The sequence below is a fragment of the Coregonus lavaretus genome, assembly GCF_964263955.1.
Source record: "Coregonus lavaretus genome assembly, chromosome: 37".
Lineage (NCBI taxonomy): Eukaryota > Metazoa > Chordata > Actinopteri > Salmoniformes > Salmonidae > Coregonus > Coregonus lavaretus.
This window is the reverse complement of record NC_140024.1, coordinates 24,654,602-24,674,618: the sequence shown is the minus strand read 5'-3', so window position 1 is coordinate 24,674,618 and position 20,017 is coordinate 24,654,602. Positions and strand designations below refer to the sequence as shown.

Below are 20,017 nucleotides of genomic sequence, written 5' to 3'. Positions count from 1 at the left end.
CGACGCCTATTCCCCCTCAGGAGACGATTTGGCATGAGTCCTCAGTTCCTCAAGAAGTTCTACAGCTGCACCATTGAGAGCCTCCTGACTGGTTGCATCACCGCCTGGTATGTCAACTGCTCTGCATCCGACCGCAAGGTGCTACAGAGGATGGTGCGTATGGCCCAGTACATCACTGAGGCCAAGCTTCCTGCCATCCAGGACCTCTATACCAGGCGGTGGCAGAGGAAGATCCTAAAAATTGCCAAACACTCCAGCCATCCTAGTCATAGACTGTTCTCTCTGCTACCGCACGGCAAGCGGTACCGGAGCGCCAAGTCTAGGTCCAAAAGGCTCCTTAACAGCTTCTATCCCCAAGCCATAAGACTGCTGAACAGTTAATCAAATGGCTACCCGGACTATTTGCATTGTACCCCCGCACATTGACTCGGCACTGATACCCCCTGTATATACCCTCGTTACTTTTTTAGTAAATATTTTCTTAACTCTTATTTTTCTTAAATGCATGGTTGGTTAAGGGCTTGTAAGTAAGCATTTCACGGTAAGGTCTACACCTGTTGTAAATGGCACATGTGACAAATAAATTAGATTTTTGTGTTACTACTGTGATATCAACTTATTATCAGGACTGTGTTGCTACTGTGATGTCAACTTATTATCAGTACTGTGTTGCTACTGTGATGTCAACGTATTATCAGTACTGTGTTGCTACTGTGATGTCAACTTATTATCAGGACTGTGTTGCTACTGTGATGTCAACGTATTATCAGGACTGTGTTGCTACTGTGATGTCAACGTATTATCAGTACTGTGTTGCTACTGTGATGTCAACGTATTATCAGTACTGTGTTGCTACTGTGATGTCAACGTATTATCAGTACTGTGTTGCTACTGTGATGTCAACGTATTATCAGTACTGTGTTGCTACTGTGATGTCAACGTATTATCAGGACTGTGTTGCTACTGTGATGTCAACTTATTATCAGGACTGTGTTGCTACTGTGATGTCAACGTATTATCAGTACTGTGTTGCTACTGTGATATCAACGTATTATCAGTACTGTGTTGCTACTGTGATGTCAACGTATTATCAGGACTGTGTTGCTACTGTGATGTCAACTTATTATCAGTACTGTGTTGCTACTGTGATGTCAACGTGTTATCAGTACTGTTAACATGCTCCTTGTGTCTACGAAAGCTTCATTCAACGTTTGTGTAATGTGTGTTTTAAACTTTACATGAATGTGAATTTGCCAGCTGCATTAATGTGATGTATGTATGTATTCTTTCTCCACAGTCTGATAAGAAGCCTGTGCTAACTACTGCTGTAGATCTGAAGAGGAGGCGTTGTAAAAACACTCTTATCTGAACCAGACAAACGACCAAATGATGAAACAACTGCTCTGCTCCCCAGGAACCTGTATATAATTCATTTATATTAAATCACTGCTATCTGTCTGTCTGCCATGCTGTTGCACTGTAAGAGTAGTGTGTGTGTGTGTGTGTGTGTGTGTGTGTGCGGCTGTGCGTGTGCCTGTGTGAACAAATGTTTCCCCAAAAAATGTTCAGGAGTGTGTGGTCGTGTTTTTAGGTCTTGCCTGTATTTATAGTCGGATTTGTGGAAAAATTACCTTTCGTGTGGTGGCTGGGCCACTGTGGAGATACGAAGCACATGATTAGTAGTATCTGGTTCATTATCAAATCATAAACTAGAGACTTTTTAAACAATGTCTGTTTGCATCCCAAATGGAACCCTATTCCTTATATAGTGTGCTACTTTTGACCAGAGACACATGGGCCCTGGTCAAAAATAATGCACTATATAGGGCATAGGTTGCTGTTGGGGACATAGGCCATGTTAACTGCTTTATTCTGTTAAATATCCCATATTCTTTGAGTTGCCTTCAGGAGTAAATAGAGAATGCTGTTTTCCAATAAACTTGAAATGTGTAGGTAGGGCACACTGGACCATTTTGTTTCTTGTACACACTTGTTCAAAAGCTTTTAAGCTTTTGCATTGATTTCAGCCAATGTGTTTTTATACATGTATTTTTCTCATTCATTAGCTAGAATCGTAATAAAAATTGTTTTCTATGCCATCTTAGAAAAGTCTTTCTTTGTCAGGTTTGACTGTAGCAATATAATAATAATAATAATATGCCATTTAGCAGACGCTTTTATCCAAAGCGACTTACAGTCATGCGTGCATACATTTTTTTGTGTATGGGTGGTCCCGGGGATCGAACCCACTACCTTGGCGTTACAAGCGCCGTGCTCTACCAGCTGAGCTACAGAGGACCACCAATATCTGATCGTCCTCTCTAGGAACACTTAAATGGCACCCTATACCCTATATTGTGAACTACTACCCTATGGGCCCTGGTCAAAAGTAGTGCACTATAAAGGAAATGGTGCAATTTGGGAAACTCAGATGAATGACCCATCACTATGATAAGTAGATTTTATTAACACTTACCCCTCCTACATGGACAATATGGGGACAAGGAGAAAATCTCCTCGTGTTGTCTCTCCTCGCCTCCTCAAAACCCATTGGAGGAGAAGGTCAGAGAGGAGGTACCCCGGGCTTTCTCTTCCAATGGGTTTTGAGGAGGCGAGGAGAGGACGCACGGAGTATGCAATTGAGATTCTACTATTGTCATCTGGCATGACTTTGACATTTGTCTCACAAACCACAGACAGGCTGTGGGTTGAAATGCCGCATTCAAAAAAACTGGGAACTCTGAAATCTCTCACTTCCGAAATCAGTGCGTTCAAGACAACTGGGAACTCTGGAAAAAATCAAGCTCCGACTGGGAAAAATCTTTTGAATGGTCATCCAACTTGGAATTCCAAGTCGGAAACTATGGCATCTTTCTAGAGCTCCTTCTTTCTGACCTGAAGCTCACTGACGTCATGATTTGACCGAGTTCCCAGTTGTTTTGAAAGCGCCATAATCATACAGTCTTTGGTTGTAATGGATGACTTAGTTTCCCATTACACTCACAGACAGAAGGGGTAACTCGGACACATCACAGGTGAACTATCTTGGGTTAGTTATAATTATATTTGGTACACATGCAGACAGTTACATAATAAACAACTTTTGTCATGATATTTATACTGAGAAGAAATATTGACATATAATGATATGGGAACAGTGAATGCATTGATAAAATGCAGTGCATGTCAGCATTTGCCAAGATGTTGTCAGCTTTCACGAGATCCATCCGCATGAGGAACAGGAAGTGAATGGCTAACTCTGAAAACGATTATGCGAGTACAATAAAAGGGACGATGTTGAAACTAGTGTCGTGCCAAATCACAGATTAGCGTTTTCTTTCTGAACACGATTTTTACTCAATCACGGATGTTACCGACATGGCAAAAACTCCGTGGATTATTATTTTATCAGTCATTCTCCTGTCATCTCAGGTAAAATAGGCAGTTAGCTGTTATTGTAGGTAAAGCTAGCTAGCTAACGTTATTTATCATAACAATACAGAGGTAGCTGTAACATGTAGCTAGCTAGCTAGTAAGCAAGCCATGTCCAACTATGTCGACATGTAGACAACTATGTGACATTTATTTCACAAATACTATCGACAAATGGATAATGTCACCTTTACAATTGTCATTTCGAGTGTCTTTATCCTGTTAGGCAGGTTTGCCATCTTCATGTAGCTAGCTAGCCAATTAGCCCTCAGCTAAATTAGCCAGCTGAGCTCTTTTATGGCTTGGCTATGGGGAATTACCTAACTTTCCAGGCAAGCTTCGGAATGGAACAGATACTGACAGTGTAATGAAAAAGTGTTACACTGCTAACACTGATCAGTCTCTGAACAAACGAGCTGTTGTTGTTTCTTATACTTTGTTTACTCTGAAATACATGTTGCGTTCTATGTATTTCACTTAGTTACTGTTTTTATTCCACACAGGTGAACTGTCAAGAGGCAATCTTGCACATCTCAAATGGAGCCACAGATAAAGAATACTGCCTGGTCTACAACTCCTTATGGACCAACCTGTCACTCTCCCTCAGCGCTGCTGTAAGTCCAGTCCAGCAACACGACCATTCTGATATTCAGCTGCCCTATGCCCCCATTTGCTCCAGCCTCGACTTTGTTGGACTTTAGTATGTGTTGGTGAACCCACAGAACTAGGTGAACCTCACCTGACATCTAGCCTGCTGTGTAGTGGCTCTGGGATTCAGCCTTTCTACAGTGACAATACATCATAGCTATTAATATATTGATTGATTGTCTAACCCTACCTGTTGTCCTGTGTTAGACGGCGTATCCCCTGGTGAACCTGTCCTCCAGCCTACTTTGTAGCTCTGCAGGGGTGAGCCCGGCCACAGTGAGGGGCAAGGCGGTGGTGGTCATGAGAGGGAAGTGTACCTTTAACCAGAAGGCTCTGGTAGCCCAGGACCTGGGGGCTGCCGCTCTGATCGTTGCCAGCACTACATCTATGGTAAGGCTTTGATAATGGATCTACAATGTATCAATAGTGTTACCTCCAATGTGTCTATGATGCAGCACTTAATTTACATCTATGGTATAACATGATAGGCCTACATCTTTGAGTGTGCTTTTTCAGACCTGTGTTTTGTTTTATATCTCATCTGATTGGTTCTAAAGAGTCCCCCGGCAGCCAATGTGACAGAGGATGATAAGGTCCAGATTCCGCTGGCTCTGATGAGATACAGGGACTTCCTGGACGCACAGAATGTGAGTTCTCTGGAACTGTAGGTCCTCTGGTATAGTGCTTATTCACGCCATCTGATTTAATGCAAAAACATGTATCTACAGTATATCTTTCAATCAATAAGAATATACATGAGACATTAGTGTGTGTGTCTCCTCAGGTGTGTTAGTGTATGATCTCTCTGTGTGTTTCTCCAGGTGTTTGGTGAGGAGATGCAGGTTAGGCTGTATGCCCCGGCGGTGCCTGTGTTTGATGCCAGCATTGTGGTCATGCTGCTCATAGGAGTAGTGACTGTTGCTCTGGGAGGCTACTGGAGCGGAGCCTGTGAGAGGTGAGACTGCACACACACGTTTCTTTATTTCCTTCGGAAAAGGACAGCCATGCATGCTGTCCACTCTTCAGCCACTCTACACTGTGTAACAGTCTGTGTTTTGTGTGTGTCTGTGTGTCAGAGAGAGGCTGAGTGCATCTCGAGGAGGAGGGGGAGGGGGAGGAGAGGAGAAGAGTGACAGTGGGGACTTGGCTCTGCACTCTCCCCTGAAGGTGGTCATCTTTGTAGCGCTGATGTGTCTGATGCTGGTACTCATGTACTTCTTCTACAAGTACCTGGGTCAGTCTTTCACTCTGGACAAACACTGCTTAATGTATTTGTATTACATTTTCACAATGTGTTAAGTTCATTAACAGTTTATTAACAGTTTTATATGCAAAGCAAACATACCACACCAAAAGCTGTTAGACACTCAGTGATTATCTCATAAGGAGTTCGTTCAGGTGTGTTTTTATATTTTCTCTGTGTATTTGTGTGTTTTCCAGTGTATGTGATCATCGCCATATTCTGCCTAGCGTCTGCCACCGCCCTCTTCAGCTGTCTGGACGCCCTGTTGGACCTGGCCAAGTGTAGCCCCATGAGGTACACCCACCCCCCCCCCTCCCCCCTTTAAAATCATGGTATTTACAGAGTGTCAAGGTTTTCTATGGTAACAACGTAAAGCTTGAGACTATTTCCCTGTTCCATAGACATCTGTCCTCCCTGTCTGTTCCTCTGTCTGTTCCATGGACATCTGTCCTTCCTGTCTGTTCCTCTGTCTGTTCCATAGACATCTGTCCTTCCTGTCTGTTCCTCTGTCTGTTCCATGGACATCTGTCCTTCCTGTCTGTTCCATAGACATCTGTCCTTCCTGTCTGTTCCATAGACATCCGTCCTTCCTGTCTGTTCCATAGACATCCGTCCTTCCTGTCTGTTCCATAGACATCCGTCCTTCCTGTCTGTTCCATAGACATCCGTCCTTCCTGTCTGTTCCATAGACATCCGTCCTTCCTGTCTGTTCCATAGACATCCGTCCTTCCTGTCTGTTCCATAGACATCCGTCCTTCCTGTCTGTTCCATAGACATCCGTCCTTCCTGTCTGTTCCATAGACATCCGTCCTTCCTGTCTGTTCCATAGACATCCGTCCTTCCTGTCTGTTCCATAGACATCCGTCCTTCCTGTCTGTTCCATAGACATCCGTCCTTCCTGTCTGTTCCATAGACATCTGTCCTTCCTGTCTGTTCCATAGACATCCGTCCTTCCTGTCTGTTCCATAGACATCCGTCCTTCCTGTCTGTTCCATAGACATCCGTCCTTCCTGTCTGTTCCATAGACATCCGTCCTTCCTGTCTGTTCCATAGACATCTGTCCTCCCTGTCTGTTCCTCTGTCTGTTCCATAGACATCTGTCCTTCCTGTCTGTTCCATAGACATCTGTCCTCCCTGTCTGTTCCTCTGTCTGTTCCATAGACATCTGTCCTCCCTGTCTGTTTCTCTGTCTGTCATAAACAACTCATCGGTCATAGTTTCATATGGAAGTTCTGAGAGAAGTTTAAAAAAAAGTGAATCACACGCACCCGTCTCCTCGAACATCACACACACACACATGTTTTTGTGAGTCATACGGACCTTTCTGTGGTTGCCTGTGCACTCTCTCTCTTCTCTCATGTGTGCTGTGTTCCTCTAGTGTGACGGTCCTGGGTAGGAGTGTATCCGTGAGGTCGGTGCTGCTGTCTGCTGTGTGTGTCACCGTAGCCGTGGTCTGGGGAGTCTACAGGAACGAGGACAGGTACTGTCTATCACACACACACTGACACAGTCACGCACACTGATACAACCCTTTGGAATGCTGTGGCTGGGACATCAGGATGAAGGAGTCTGGAGGACTCGGACGTCATCAGCAGAGTAGAGGCGTGTTGTTGGTGTTAGTTTAGTTTAGTTCAGCATCCCTCACTGCCTCATTGACTGTCTCTGGTTGTGTCTCAAATGGCACCCTATTCCTGATATAGTGCACTACTTTTGCTGGTCAAAAGTAGTGCACTTATAGGGAGTAGGGTACTATTTGGGACGCACTCTCTGACAGACCGAAACCGTTAGTCCCACTAATGCCCAATAACAGAATAACATCATGGTGGGTAGTGTGTGTGTTCATACAGGCTAGTGACTGTCCTTAGTCCTTAGCGCAGTAGAAGTATTAGTAGACATGATAACTAAATGTCCCCAGTCTACAACAGCAACACACTGTCCACAGATAATGTCGTATGAAACTTTTCCATAAGCAAAGCATGGTGGATAATTATAATGTTCTAGAGAATGTGGTTTCACTTCCCTTTCCACCACCCCACACATTATAACTCACTCAGATTACACATTTACTAGTTCACTGGATCATACTCCCGAGTGGCGCAGTGGTCTAAGGCACTGCATCGCAGTGCTAGCTGTGCCACTAGAGATCCTGGTTAGAATCCAGGCTCTGTCGTAGCCGGCCGCGACCGGGAGACCCATGGGGCGGCGCACAATTGGCCCAGCGTCGTCCATGGTAGGGGAGGGAATGGCCGGCTGGGATGTAGCTCAGTTGGTAGAGTTGTGGGTTCGCTTCCCACGGGGGGCTAGTATGAAAAAATAAAAAAATAATGTATGCACTCACTAACTGTAAGTCGCTCTGGATAAGAGCGTCTGCTAAATGACTAAAATGTAAATGTAATAACTGGGAAAATGCTCTCATTTTTGCTTTCAGAAAAAATTGAACTAAAACTAAACTAACAATGAATGCTTGGGCCATTTCAGGGTAAAGTACAGGAACCATTGTCAATGGTTGTCCTTATGTTTGTGAGGGTGATAAGCTTGACATGCACTTTATAACCTATTTCTTTATGACCTTTATTAAATCAGTTTGGTTGTATTTAATAGTTAGTTGACAGGCTGAAGTGTGTTGTTGAAAAAAACTACTCTACTCTATTGCCAGGTGGATCTGGATCCTGCAGGACCTCCTGGGTGTGGCCTTCTGTCTCAACTTCCTGAAGACCATCTCACTGTCCAACTTCAAGGTGAAATCTTCACTCTGACCTCTCACCTCTGATCTTCAGTCACAAAGAGGGCCACCATAGAGATAGATAGAGATCACTACTTGGAAATAACACGTTTTTGCATGGACATTGCCATTGAGGACTTCCACCGTTTTAAAGTAGTCAGCTGGGTGGGATCAGCCAATGAAGTATACTCGTGAGCAAACATTCCATAACTGCAGGTGGCAGTAAATCGCCAACCTTGGCTTTATACCTGTTCAAACAACACACTACAGGTGGCAGTATGCCCCCTTTCAGTTTGTTTACCAACTCATAAAGTAGTAGAAGAAGAAAATGGACTACTCTAAAATGGAGATGGCCTCAATGGCGCCGCCCATGCCCTCACAGAATGATAAAAATATGTTGTCTAACTAAGTCTGTGGACACGTCTCTAAACATCTGTTCTCACTTTCCCTCTCTTTCTTTCTTCTCTCTTTCTCTCCCCCTCACCTGTCTTCCATTCCACCCCCCCCCCCTCTCTCCCTCCTCAGATCTGTGTGATCCTGTTGAGTCTGCTGCTGCTGTATGATGTATTCTTTGTCTTCATCACTCCTCTGTTCATGCCGGTGAGTCACTTTTCCCTTTAAATACAGTGCAATATTGTCTTATTTTTTTTTATAGAAAGGTTAAATACATTGTCCCTCGTTTTAAATGTTTAATATTTTACAGAATGGGGAGAGCATCATGGTCCAAGTGGCCATGGGTCCAGACGCAGCAGGAGAGAAGGTAACCACTTGTCTGTCTGTCTGCATGTCTGTCTGTCTGCCTGCCTGTATGTCTCTCTCTCTCGATCTGTCTGTCTGTCTGTCAAAACTTGAATCTTCAATCTCTGGATGTTAAAATGGCCTGATTAACAATCAGTAAGGTCAGGAGTTTTCCTTTACTGAGTGTTCCCCGACCCAGTAAACACTCCTGGCCCTGACTATTTTATTTATTTATTTATTTTTGTTATTTAGCAGACGCTCTTATCCAGAGCGACTTACATAGAATCAGGCTGCGTAGTTGTGATCTCATCTGCAGCATTGCGGTGTAGATTAGATTTCCCTCGGGGTCGGAATGGCTTACTATCTGAGGATGTGTTTCAAATGGCACCCTATTCCCTACACAGTGCATTACTTTTGACCAGAGCCCTGATCAACAGTAGTGCACTATGTAGGGAATAGGGTGGCATTTAGGATGCAAACTGACTGCGTCTGGTTGGGGTGTTCTGTCTCGACGCAGGGTAACACGGTGGAGGTGCCAGCCGAACCCTCGACTACATATGAGAAAGTAAGACCCCACCGCTTTACCACTCAGCTTCATATGTACTGTTAATGATCAAATAAATGCATTCATTTATTCACACCCTGCCCGCCCACCTAGCCATTCATCTCTGCGCTATACCATTGTTTGGATTAAGCCCATATGTTTAAAGCCATAGTTTAAAGCTATATGTTGTTAGTTTTACAAATACATTGTTTACAAACAATGAAGTAAAACAACCATATATTTTATGCTGGGGTAAGATGGTTATACTAAGTTCATAAGGCATTTATAAGTCGTATTCTTAAAGAATAAATGGGAATTTATATATTGCTGTAAATATTGTAGATTGTTCCTTTTAAAAGCTGTAGTGAAATGGCCCCATCTCCACTAGTCCCTTACATGACTATCAGCAGAGAGAGAGCAAGAACATACAGCACATACCAACCAACCGTCACATGACTGGCTCTTATGTCATGTGACAACTGTGTTAACATCTGATTCCTCATGTGTGGGGCCAAGAGTTTTTATTCACGTGACCCGACCAGGGAAAAATCCTGTCTCTAACAAACTTTACTGTACTATTATACAATATTACACAATCTCAAGTCATTGCGTTGTAGCCTAAGAGTTTAAATAATGAGGGCTTAATCTGCATTTAATAAAACATTGATATATTTGCTGTGTGATTTGGTGGTGAACTGATTGCGTTCCTGTGTGTCTCATGTTCATGTCATTAACAATCACTATGGCTTGACAGTTGGCATACTGACATTACATGTATGTCTGTTTTCTGTTTTTTTAAATGGAAGTACTGTAGTTGGTTTCGATTCAGAATATATTATAGTGAACACTCCTAATCCTCAGGATGTGTCTCTGTGATTGATTTTAGTTGAGTTTTTATTATGCTTTAGTTTAGTTTTGGTTGAGCTTTAGTTAACTTTTAGTCAATTGTTATTTAACAGAGTGTTAGATGGTTTTTATTTAATCGTTAGTTGACCGTTAGTTGACTGTTGCCTGTGTTCTCTCCCTGGTAGCTCCCGGTAGTGATGCGTGTTCCACGGTTCTCTTCATGGGCACAGAACCTGTGTGGCATGCAGTTCTCCATCCTGGGCTATGGGGACATTATCGTACCAGGTGAGATAAACATGGTTGCATCCCAAATGTCAACTCTATGCAATGTCACCCTATGCCCTATATAGTGCACTACTTTTGACCAGAGCTAGGGTTGCAAAGGGAGGATATATTACTGGAAACTTTTAACATTTACCAGTAAACTACCAGAATTACGGTAACGTATATTTTTATTTTCTATTTTATCAGATGACATCTAGTGGCCTTGGGTACTTCAGATTATCACAGGTGTCTGTAATTATCTCTGGCCCTCTGTGTGGCCTTATCACATGTAAAATATATACAATAATCAAATAAGATGATTTTTTAATAAAAAAATATAATGACAACTGTAAAACATTATAAACCATAAATTTAGTGAATGCCATTAGTGTTTAACATGAGGGTATCAGCATGAAATATCCTTTATATTCTTTTTACACACTTCTATTTATTTTACTATGTTAATATATCTTTGTTGTAAATATTTTTGTGCCAAGCTGGTGTCAGTTGTGAAGAAAGTCAATAGTTGGAAGTGTTGCAGAGTTAATAGAAAATAAATGCTATTGTTGATTAAATACTTTTTTCATGAATTAGGCTATTTTTTCTTGAACCATATGGTCTATCCACTGGATACTCATGGACAATATGGACACAGAAAAATTACCATAGATTACCTGTTAATTACCAAAATTACTTAAGATTCTGGTAACTTTGTTAATTACCGGTAGCTTTGCAACCCTAACCAGAGCCCTATAGGTCTGTGTCTCTAAACAATGATGTAAGATCAGTATTATGCTTCCCTCTATAATGGTTATAATTAGGAAGTTTGGCGTGTAAGCTGATCCTAGATCTGTTCATAAAGTAATTTTTTTCCAGGAGCGATTTTAAAGCCTCAGTATCAGCTCCATGTTCACACCCTTCTGTTCTGCCTTCTCATTGGACGATAGCTTCAGACCTTCATATATTCTGTTTGCTGATTGGTCCAACAGGTCTTCTGGTGTCCTATTGCAGCAGGTTTGATGTGTGGGTCAACAGCCCCAAGAAGATCTACCTTTTCTGCTGCTGCATAGGTAATGACATGGACATTATCAATACATTACTGATCATTATCATCATCATCATCATCATAGTTTTGATCATCTCCTCTCCTCTCCTCTCCCCCCCCCCCCCCCCCCCCCTCCCTCCCTCCCCACCCCACCCCCCCTCCCTCCCCAGCCTACCTGTGTGGTATGGTTGTGACGTTTGCGGTGATGTTGGTGACTAAGATGGGGCAGCCAGCCCTGCTCTACCTGGTTCCAGTCACCCTGCTGGTATCTGCTCTGCTGGCCTGGAGGAGAGGGGAGATGAGGCAGTTCTGGAACGGGACCACGTACGAGGTGAGAGGACGACAAGACACTTTTCCTTTGGGGGGGATTCAATTTATTTAATTTAATTGAATATTTGATCACTTCAAAGGGTTTGGGCCTAATTCCATTTGAATTCAAACAACTCAGGAAATGATTATACATTTGATTATAAAAAAATTTGTTCTCATGATATATTTCTAATATGGAGGGTTGTTATACAGTAGTGTGTGATGTAATGATGATAATTGAATCTCCATCAGGTGTTGGACTCCACCAGGGAACCCTTACTGCCAGGTGTGCTTTCACTCCCTGACCTCTAACCACTGACAACAGTCAAGGCTACTCACGCTCCCTTCTCCTGCATCCTCCCCGCCATCTACCTACCCTGTGTCTCTAGACTAGCATTCTTTTTTCTTTTTTCACAGCCTTTCAGCCTTTACTTTAAACATTTAGCAAATTAAAAACATAACACTGCAATGTCAAATTGAGTTATGTATGTTCATAAAGCTGGTAGAGCACGGCGCTTGTAACGCCAAGGTAGTGGGTTCGATCCCCGGGACCACCCATACACAAAAAAAAAATATGTATGCACGCATGACTGTAAGTCGCTTTGGAAAAAAGCATCTGCTAAATTGCATATTATTATTATGTATAATATAATGTTACATACTCAGATCAGCAGTACCCAACATGGCCACTAGATGTCACTAGAGTCCTAGAAATGCCAGTGGTGCCACAGATTTCACTCTAGCTTGGACACACACATATGACACACACACACATGTTGCTTAGAAAAGTATGTTTCTATTGTTTTATTTCTTTAGTCTGTTTGTCAATGTCTGCATCCCTTAATTGTTTTCTCTCCTAACCAGAATACAACCCTCTCATAACGTTTTCATGGGTTTGAATTGTCCCTGTGCAGCTGTGTTGAGATGTGGGAGCTTTGTTTGTTGTTTATGGTTTGTCATGTGCGTGTCGTCATGCTTTCTGTAAACCTGTGGTTTGCTGCTGTTCAGAAGGGTGAACATTTCAGAACGTTGCAGTTAGAAATGCAATGCATAGAACGGACACAATGGACTATTCTCTATGACAAAGAAGATGAATGTCTGTTCTACATGAACGTTCTGTACAGTTCCACCCTCCTGAATAAACCTGTGCTGTGCACAGCAGACTGTCTGTTGGCTACTGGACTAAGCTTTATGTTGTATCACTGATGTCTGTCTTATACTGATAAACTCCTCTACTCCCTCTCCTAGATGGAACACCTGACTATGACAGCAGAGGAGGAAAGTGCTGACTACAGCTGATCCAGGAGCCAACCAACAAACCAACTGCTGGGGCTCTTTTCTACTCTTCAAATCAAGCATCTAGTTCATCATCCATGGGATGCAAGGGAAATACTATAGCTAGTCTATCAATCAATACAGATTTATACTGGGGAAATGTAGTGGGGAGGGGTTAGGGGTCAGGGGTGGGTTAGGGGTATGGGTTGATTGGACAGTGAGACAGTTAATTTGAGAGGCTTACTAGTGGCTGAGAATGCAGTGTGTTCATATTATGTGGTGTTTGAGGAACTATAATATTAAAATGATGCCTAAACTGTATTGCCTTGGTAACCGATACAAGTGATTTATTGAGAAAGCACTTTAATACTTATGTTAGCAGGTTTGTGGGTTTTTTAAAGTGAAAGTTAAACTGTAGATGAAGTTAGATTTTTTTTTTAAATAACTGCTGTTCTGGGGTTTTCTGTATAACTTGTTTGTATTATTGAGAAACACAATCTTTGATTGCTTTTGTTGCCTTAAATTAGTCCATTCTGATTTCAGCTCTGAGTGTGTCCTTATAATGTGTTCTATGGCCTGTACTTTATCTAACACTTCTTCATGTCTTTTTAAAGCTCACAGTTAGGACTATGACATAACTGATTCAAATAATCATAGACTCCAACAAAGACTCACTGTATTAGTTGAATCAGCTGTGTTACTGCTTGGCTGGAGCAAAAGCCTGCACCCACACCGGCCCTTTGCAGATATCTTTGCCCACCCGTGAGCTAGGTCACTGTGGGGATGGGTCTGGTCAGTGTTACACAGTGCTATATATGTACTCGTTACCACCGGTACTTTAGAAAGAGCAAATATTGAGTTAGTGATCTGAGTTTGGTAAGGCACTGACTGACTGACAACTGAGCCCATGGTACCCATATTAATGAATTACTTTATATTGTTTAACTACCATCCTCATAAATGTAAAGAGAGAGTGAGGAGGGAGGGTGGGGGAGAGAGGCCTGAGGAGGGAGGGTGAGGGAAAGGGACCGACAGGGAGGGAGAGAGATGGAGGTATCAAACTTGACCAGTAAATAGGGAGTGCGTTAGAGAGGTGGCTTTTTGTACTGTTGCAAAATGTTCTTTGTTTGGGTTCATCTGTGGAGTTGGTCATGTTTCAGCCTGTTGTAGCTAGTTACTGGTGACTTGCCACCTCTTGCCTACATACCAGTCAGATTGAGAATGAGAAGTATGTAGATCTACCACATTGACCTAGAAACACACAGCCTACTACCGAGCTATATTTACATAATGCACTTTTTAATTCCAAACCAGAGGTCAGCAGGAAAAGGTCTTCAATAAGACAATGCTCACAGTTTCTTCAGTGTGACTTTGTTTACAGTTCACTCTTATGCCTGTTGCATAATACACTTATCCAAACACCCATCCCATGGCAATAAACTAATATAAATGCGGGTATTAATCAATCAATCAAATAATACATAAATATTCAGGTATTTGACCCCCCCGTCCCCGTCACCCCGTCCCCGTCCAGTCATGTGACGTGCTGCGGGCTCGGGGGCTGACTCAGCTGGCTTCGTCACGCAGCGGCGTCAGTTCGGAGTCGCACAATTATGAAAAAGCAACCTTCCGCTGGAGCTGCAGCTAGGGAAGATCTCACCAGCGACTACTGGACTTTCCTTCCAAGGCTAACAGAAAAGAACACCGCCGATAGATGGATAAAAGCCTCGGAGAAGCTCTTCCTGAGTCTCAACGGTGAAGAGAATGGTACGAGATCCAACCAAAGTGCTTTTCAGCTGGGGGTTTTTGTCCAGGTATAACGTTTCGAGGTAGAATGGGGGCTTCTAGAATGTCAGGTCGGCGGACCGAGCGAGCCAAAGTGGGAGAAATGAGTGGTTGGCAGTTCTTTACATGCTGCTTGTTTGTCTTTCAAGAAGATCATGATCAGTTGGTATCGCGTACTTGTGTTGAGTTATGTATCTAGAATAACGTTAGATATGGTTCAGTGGCACCGACATCTGGGTAAAACATCTGGGCACCTTTACATTGGTAGTAAAAAGGCATCGGCCGAACGTTCGTTGAAATGCAAACTGCGGCTGGTTGAGTTCTGCAGATCCGCGATGCCGCAGCTAGGTAGTTAGCTATCTAACTAACTTTAGCATTACCATCCATCCACATTGGCGTTAGATGCTAACTAGCGAGCCAGCTCCATCTAGCTCTGTCTGCCAAGGGACTTGAGCACAAAGCGATGTGACTGCAGCTCCATGCCAACTCGTGCGTTCACTCGTGCGATGACTTGACAAAGTTGGATTCCAAGAAAAGGGGTGGAGATGACATTGTCCCCGCGAGACAGTACTGGTATCCAGCATTCAAAGCTTGCCTTTATTACTGTCTTGACTAGCTAGCAAATTAGCCTGCTAGTTTTCATTTTGCGGAAGTTATCAGAGATTGTGTCACTAACTCATACTATTGTTGTCTTTGTTATGGCAAGCTGTCACTAAACAATAGCTTAGCCAGCTACTTTAGCTGACGAATTTCTGTCTTTGATGATCCCTTCGGGGGTCTCGGGATTGTTCATCATCTAGCTAGCTAACCACCACTGAGTAGCATAGTTAGGCTATATGAAATCGTTAGAAGCTTGTCATCAGACCTCCTATAAGTCAGTTGAAAACACACCAGATTTTTTAAAGGCATCTCTCTTGAAGAGTTTCAGGCAACATAGGCTACTGTCAAGTCGCCGCCGACTCGCAGTTTGGCCACACAGACAGTCAGGCACTGCATGGCGTCACTAATTGTGCGCGGTGGTCATGGTTGTTATGCTGCTTTGTGTGATGCTTTGTTGTAGTCCCCATGTGTTCACTGTCCAGCGGTTTACCAGGCCAGATGAATGCATGCAGGCTACAGGATATAGAACGGACACCAGCAAATGATCACCAGATTCAATAGAATACCAAAGAAACTGTAGCTCAGTTGGTAGAGCATGGCGCTTGCAACGCCAGGGTTGTGGTTTCGTTTTCCACCGGGGGCCAGTATGAAAATGTATGCACTCACTAACTGTAAGTCGTTCTGGATACGAGCGTCTGCTAAATGACTAAAATGTAAACGTAAACAGAACATAATTGAATTAAACAATAGAACCACATAAGTACTACTTGCATCTGTTTTAGACTACATGGGATCATTAGACCATGCATAATTTGAGTGTCAAACGCCTTTATAAAGCTCTGTCCATTCTATACTGAACAAAAATATAAACGCAAAATGTAAAGTGTTGGTCCCATGTTTCATGAGCTGAAATAAGAGATCCCAGAAGTGTTCCAGACACACAAAAAGCTAATTTCTCTAAAATGTTGTGCACAAATTTGTTAGTAAGCATTTCTCCTTTGCCAAGATAATCCATCCATCTGACAGGTGTGGTATATCAAGATGCTGATTAAACAGCATGATCATTACACAGGTGCACCTTGTGCTGGGGACAAAAAAAGGCCACACTAAAATGTGCAGTTTAGTCACACAACGCAATGCCACAGATGTCTAAAGTTTTGAGGGAGCGTTCAATTGGCATGCTGACTGCAGGAATGTCCACCAAAACTGTTGCCAGAGAATTTAATGTAAATTTCTCTACCATAAGCCGCCTCCAACGTTGTTTTAGAGAATTTGGCAGTATGTCCAACCGGCCTCACAACCGTAGACCATGTGTATGGCGTCGTGTGGGCGAGTGGAGTGCCCCATGGTGGCATTGGGTTTATGCTATGGGTAGGCATAAGCTACGGACAATGACACAATTGCATTTTATCGATGGCAATTTGAATGCACAGAGATACTGTGACAAGTCCTGAGGCCCATTGTCATGCCATTCTTCTGCTGCCATCACCTCATGTTTCAGCATGATAATGCACAGCCCCATGTCACAAGGATCTGTACACAATTCTTGGAAGTTGAAAATGTCCCAGTTCTTCCATGGCCTGCATACTTACCAGACATGTCACCCATTGAGCATGTTTGGGATGCTCTGGATTGACGTGTACGACAGCGTGTTCCAGTTCCTGCCAATATCCAGCAACTTCGCACAGCCATTGAAGAGGGGTGGGACAACATTCGACAGGCCACAATCAACAGCCTGATCAACTCTATGCGAAGGAGATGTGTCGTGCTGCATGAGGCAAATGGTGGTCACACCAGATACTGACTGGTTTTCTGATCCACGCCCTTACCTTAAAAAAAAAAAAAGATATCTGTGACCAACTGATGCATATTTGTATTCTCAGTCATGTGAAATCCATAGATTAGGGCCTAATGAATTTATTTCAATTTACTGATTTCCATATATGAACTGTAACTCAGTAAAATCTTTGAAAATGTTGCATTTTATATTTTTGTTCAGTATAGTTTGAGTAAGGAGGACTTGATGATGATGATGGTGGTGGTGGTGGTGGCTGTGGGTTGATTACTGGGTGTAGGAAAACCAGTCCTGTCTAAACCTGTAATTTCCTTGATGGAGTGAGTGAATGTTATCATTTGTGTTCTCTCAGTTCTTCCTCCCTCTGCATCAGATGCAGGTTGTTGTATTGCTACTCCTTGTTCGTGGAATGGTCACAGAAGGTTCATGAATAATTCATTAGTATTACCTATGATGCATTGACACGCATTGCGATCACTTTCTACAAGACCTCTAAGTGCCTCTTAAATTTACATTTTAGTCATTTAGCAGACGCTCTTATCCAGAGCGACTTACAGTTAGTGAGTGCATTCATTTTTTCATACTGGCCCCCCGTGGGAAACGAACCCACAACCCTGGCGTTGCAAGTGTCATGCTCTACCAACTGAGCTACACGGGGCCACTAAATGGCACTATTTTCCCTATAAAGTGTACTACTTAGTAGTACACTATATAGGGAATAGGGTGCCATTGGGAAACAGCCCTAGATTGTGGACATCAACCATGGGTTTTCTGTCAAACTTTCCCAGAAGAGCCTGGTTCTGCAAGATGTTTAGCAGACACTCTCTTATCCAGATTGACTTACAGTGCATACATTTTTCATACTGTTTTGGCCAGGCCAGGGCAGGTGTTGTGAAACTGCTCCTTGTTTCCCCCAGTCCCCTTTCAGCTTGTCACATGCCTCAGTTTACAGCCACTTAGCATGTTCTAGCAGTAGGGTGGTTTACCATAGCCCTGCTGCAGCCAGGCCAGCGCTGCAGAGATAGTCACACCTACTCAGCATGTCTAGGAGATCTACAAATCACTTTGCATCCCAAATAAATACATTTAAAATATATGGGATCTGGACTAGAGAATCTGCACAGTAACTTGTGTAGGGCGAGTCCCCTCGAATGCACCCCCTGACTGCCAGTTTGCTAGAGGGCTGATCATGGACCAAAGGAGACTCCTACTGTATAGGACTCTGGCCTGTTCTATATACAGTAGCTACAGACTTATCACAGACACTGTTCCAGTGCATGCAGAGCGTGAGAGCAGTGATGCAGTATAGGATTGAAGGCAGCAGTGTGCTTGGGAAGTAGCAGTAGCATCAATAGCTCCCTCTCCTCCTGTTCTACCTTATTCACTGTGAGAGAAGAGTCTCTTCTATTCCACTACAATGCCTACAGGTGCTCCCTGGGAGTGGGAACTGAAGGCTCGTCACACTGCTGTCCCGTGACTTTTCACATGGCTCCACACTTGGCTTAGTTTATAGTTCACGTTTTATTTGTCACATGCACAGGTACAGTGAAATGCTTAACTTGCAAGCCCTACCCAACAGAGCATTATTCAATGTCAAAATAGTATAACTAATAGAAAATACACTAGAAATAAGAAATAAGGGAAATAGAAGAATGTACGTTTTATATACAGAGTCAGTGCCAGTACCAAATATACAATGTGCTTATATACAGGGTCAGTGACATTACCAAATATACAATGTGCAGGGATACTGGAGTAGTTAAGGTAGATATGTACATGTAGGCAGGGATTAGGAGAAAGGTGGTAGTAGTAGTAGTAGTAGTGGATGGGCATAGTCAGTGTGGATAGTCTGTGGGAGAGGGAGAGCAGTAGTTGTTAGCCATTTAACAGTCTTATGGCCAGGGACTACAAGCTGTTTGGGAGTCTGTTGGTCTGAGCCTTGATGCACCGGTACCGCCTGCTGGACAGGAGCATGGAGAACCATCCATGTCTCGGGTGGCTGGAGTCTTTGGCAATTTTTCGGGCCTTTCTCAGACACCGCCTGGCATGTACGTCCTGGATGGCTGGGAGCTCACCCCCAGTAATGCGCTAGGCTGTCTGCACCACCCTCTGTAGGGCCTTCCGTCTGCAGGTAATACAACCAGTCAGGATGCTCTCCATGGTGCAGCTGTAAACGTTTGTTTCAACCTCCTGAGAGAGAGAAGGCACTGCCGTGCCGCCTTCACCACTGTGCTGGGGTCAGAGGACCATATTAAGTCCTCAGTGATGTGGACACTGAGGAACTTGAAGCTCGTGACCCTCTCCACCGTGGCCCCGTCGATGTGGATGAGGGGTGGGCACCCGCCCCTGTTTCCTGTAGTCCACCATCAGCTCCTTGGTCTTGCTGACGTTGAGGGAGTTTAATCTACTTGAGGCAGCTACCCACAGCCAGCTATAGATACTTTTACAACATCATATCATGTTGTAGCTACAGTTAATATAAAGAACATTATCATGTGTGTAGTAGTAGGACTTATAACAACATTATTATGCCAGGTTGGTGGTCCATGCTGCTCTGTCATCGCTCGTCCATATATGTATATATTCTTAATTCCATTCCTTACTTAGATTTGTGTGTATTGGGTATATGTTGTGAAATTGTTAGATATTACTTGTTAGATATTACTGCACTGTCGAAGCTAGAAGCACAAGCATTTGGTAGTTTTTGCTTTAGGTATGAGATCAGTCATACTGACCTGAATCTCATCTTACTTTGCCAATGTCAATGTTTA

The 20,017-nt window shown here is 43.3% G+C and overlaps 2 protein-coding genes across 4 annotated transcripts in view; both read left to right on the top strand.

The window, feature by feature from the left end:
- Positions 1 to 3,233: 3,233 nt before the first annotated feature.
- On the top strand, positions 3,234 to 13,608 carry LOC311111852 (signal peptide peptidase-like 2A). 3 transcript variants are annotated; one of them, XM_084154753.1, is made up of 17 exons: positions 3,234 to 3,432; positions 3,936 to 4,046; positions 4,288 to 4,470; positions 4,638 to 4,727; positions 4,902 to 5,035; positions 5,157 to 5,314; positions 5,521 to 5,617; positions 6,702 to 6,803; positions 7,980 to 8,061; positions 8,571 to 8,645; positions 8,749 to 8,805; positions 9,301 to 9,348; positions 10,359 to 10,458; positions 11,427 to 11,507; positions 11,653 to 11,813; positions 12,044 to 12,077; positions 13,040 to 13,608. In XM_084154753.1, exons 1-17 carry the CDS (start codon positions 3,379 to 3,381, stop codon positions 13,078 to 13,080), a joined length of 1,608 nt encoding a protein of 535 aa, XP_084010879.1. In that variant the 5' UTR covers positions 3,234 to 3,378; the 3' UTR covers positions 13,081 to 13,608. The 3 variants fall into 3 exon arrangements, with proteins under 3 accessions (XP_084010879.1, XP_084010880.1, XP_084010881.1); XM_084154754.1 differs by lacking the exon at positions 9,301 to 9,348; XM_084154755.1 differs by lacking the exons at positions 9,301 to 9,348; positions 12,044 to 12,077.
- A 1,086-nt stretch (positions 13,609 to 14,694) lies between these two features.
- The window catches only part of LOC311111746 (transient receptor potential cation channel subfamily M member 7-like), a 69,273-nt gene continuing 63,950 nt past the window's right edge, over positions 14,695 to 20,017 (top strand). Inside the window, exon 1 of the mRNA XM_084154560.1 lies at positions 14,695 to 14,833. Coding sequence (XP_084010686.1) covers positions 14,831 to 14,833 — 3 coding nt within the window. The 5' untranslated portion in view covers positions 14,695 to 14,830. The remainder of the gene's footprint in view (positions 14,834 to 20,017) is intronic.

What these genes read in the sequence shown, in the direction of transcription:
- LOC311111852 (XM_084154753.1), top strand. Translation starts at nt 3,379, where the DNA reads ATGGCAAAAACTCCGTGGATTATTATTTTATCAGTCATTCTCCTGTCA. An exon ending in TCATTCTCCTGTCATCTCAG is followed by an intron (nt 3,433 to 3,935) that starts GTAAAATAGGCA and finishes TATTCCACACAG; the next exon opens with GTGAACTGTCAAGAGGCAAT. An exon ending in CAGACGCAGCAGGAGAGAAG is followed by an intron (nt 8,806 to 9,300) that starts GTAACCACTTGT and finishes GTCTCGACGCAG; the next exon opens with GGTAACACGGTGGAGGTGCC.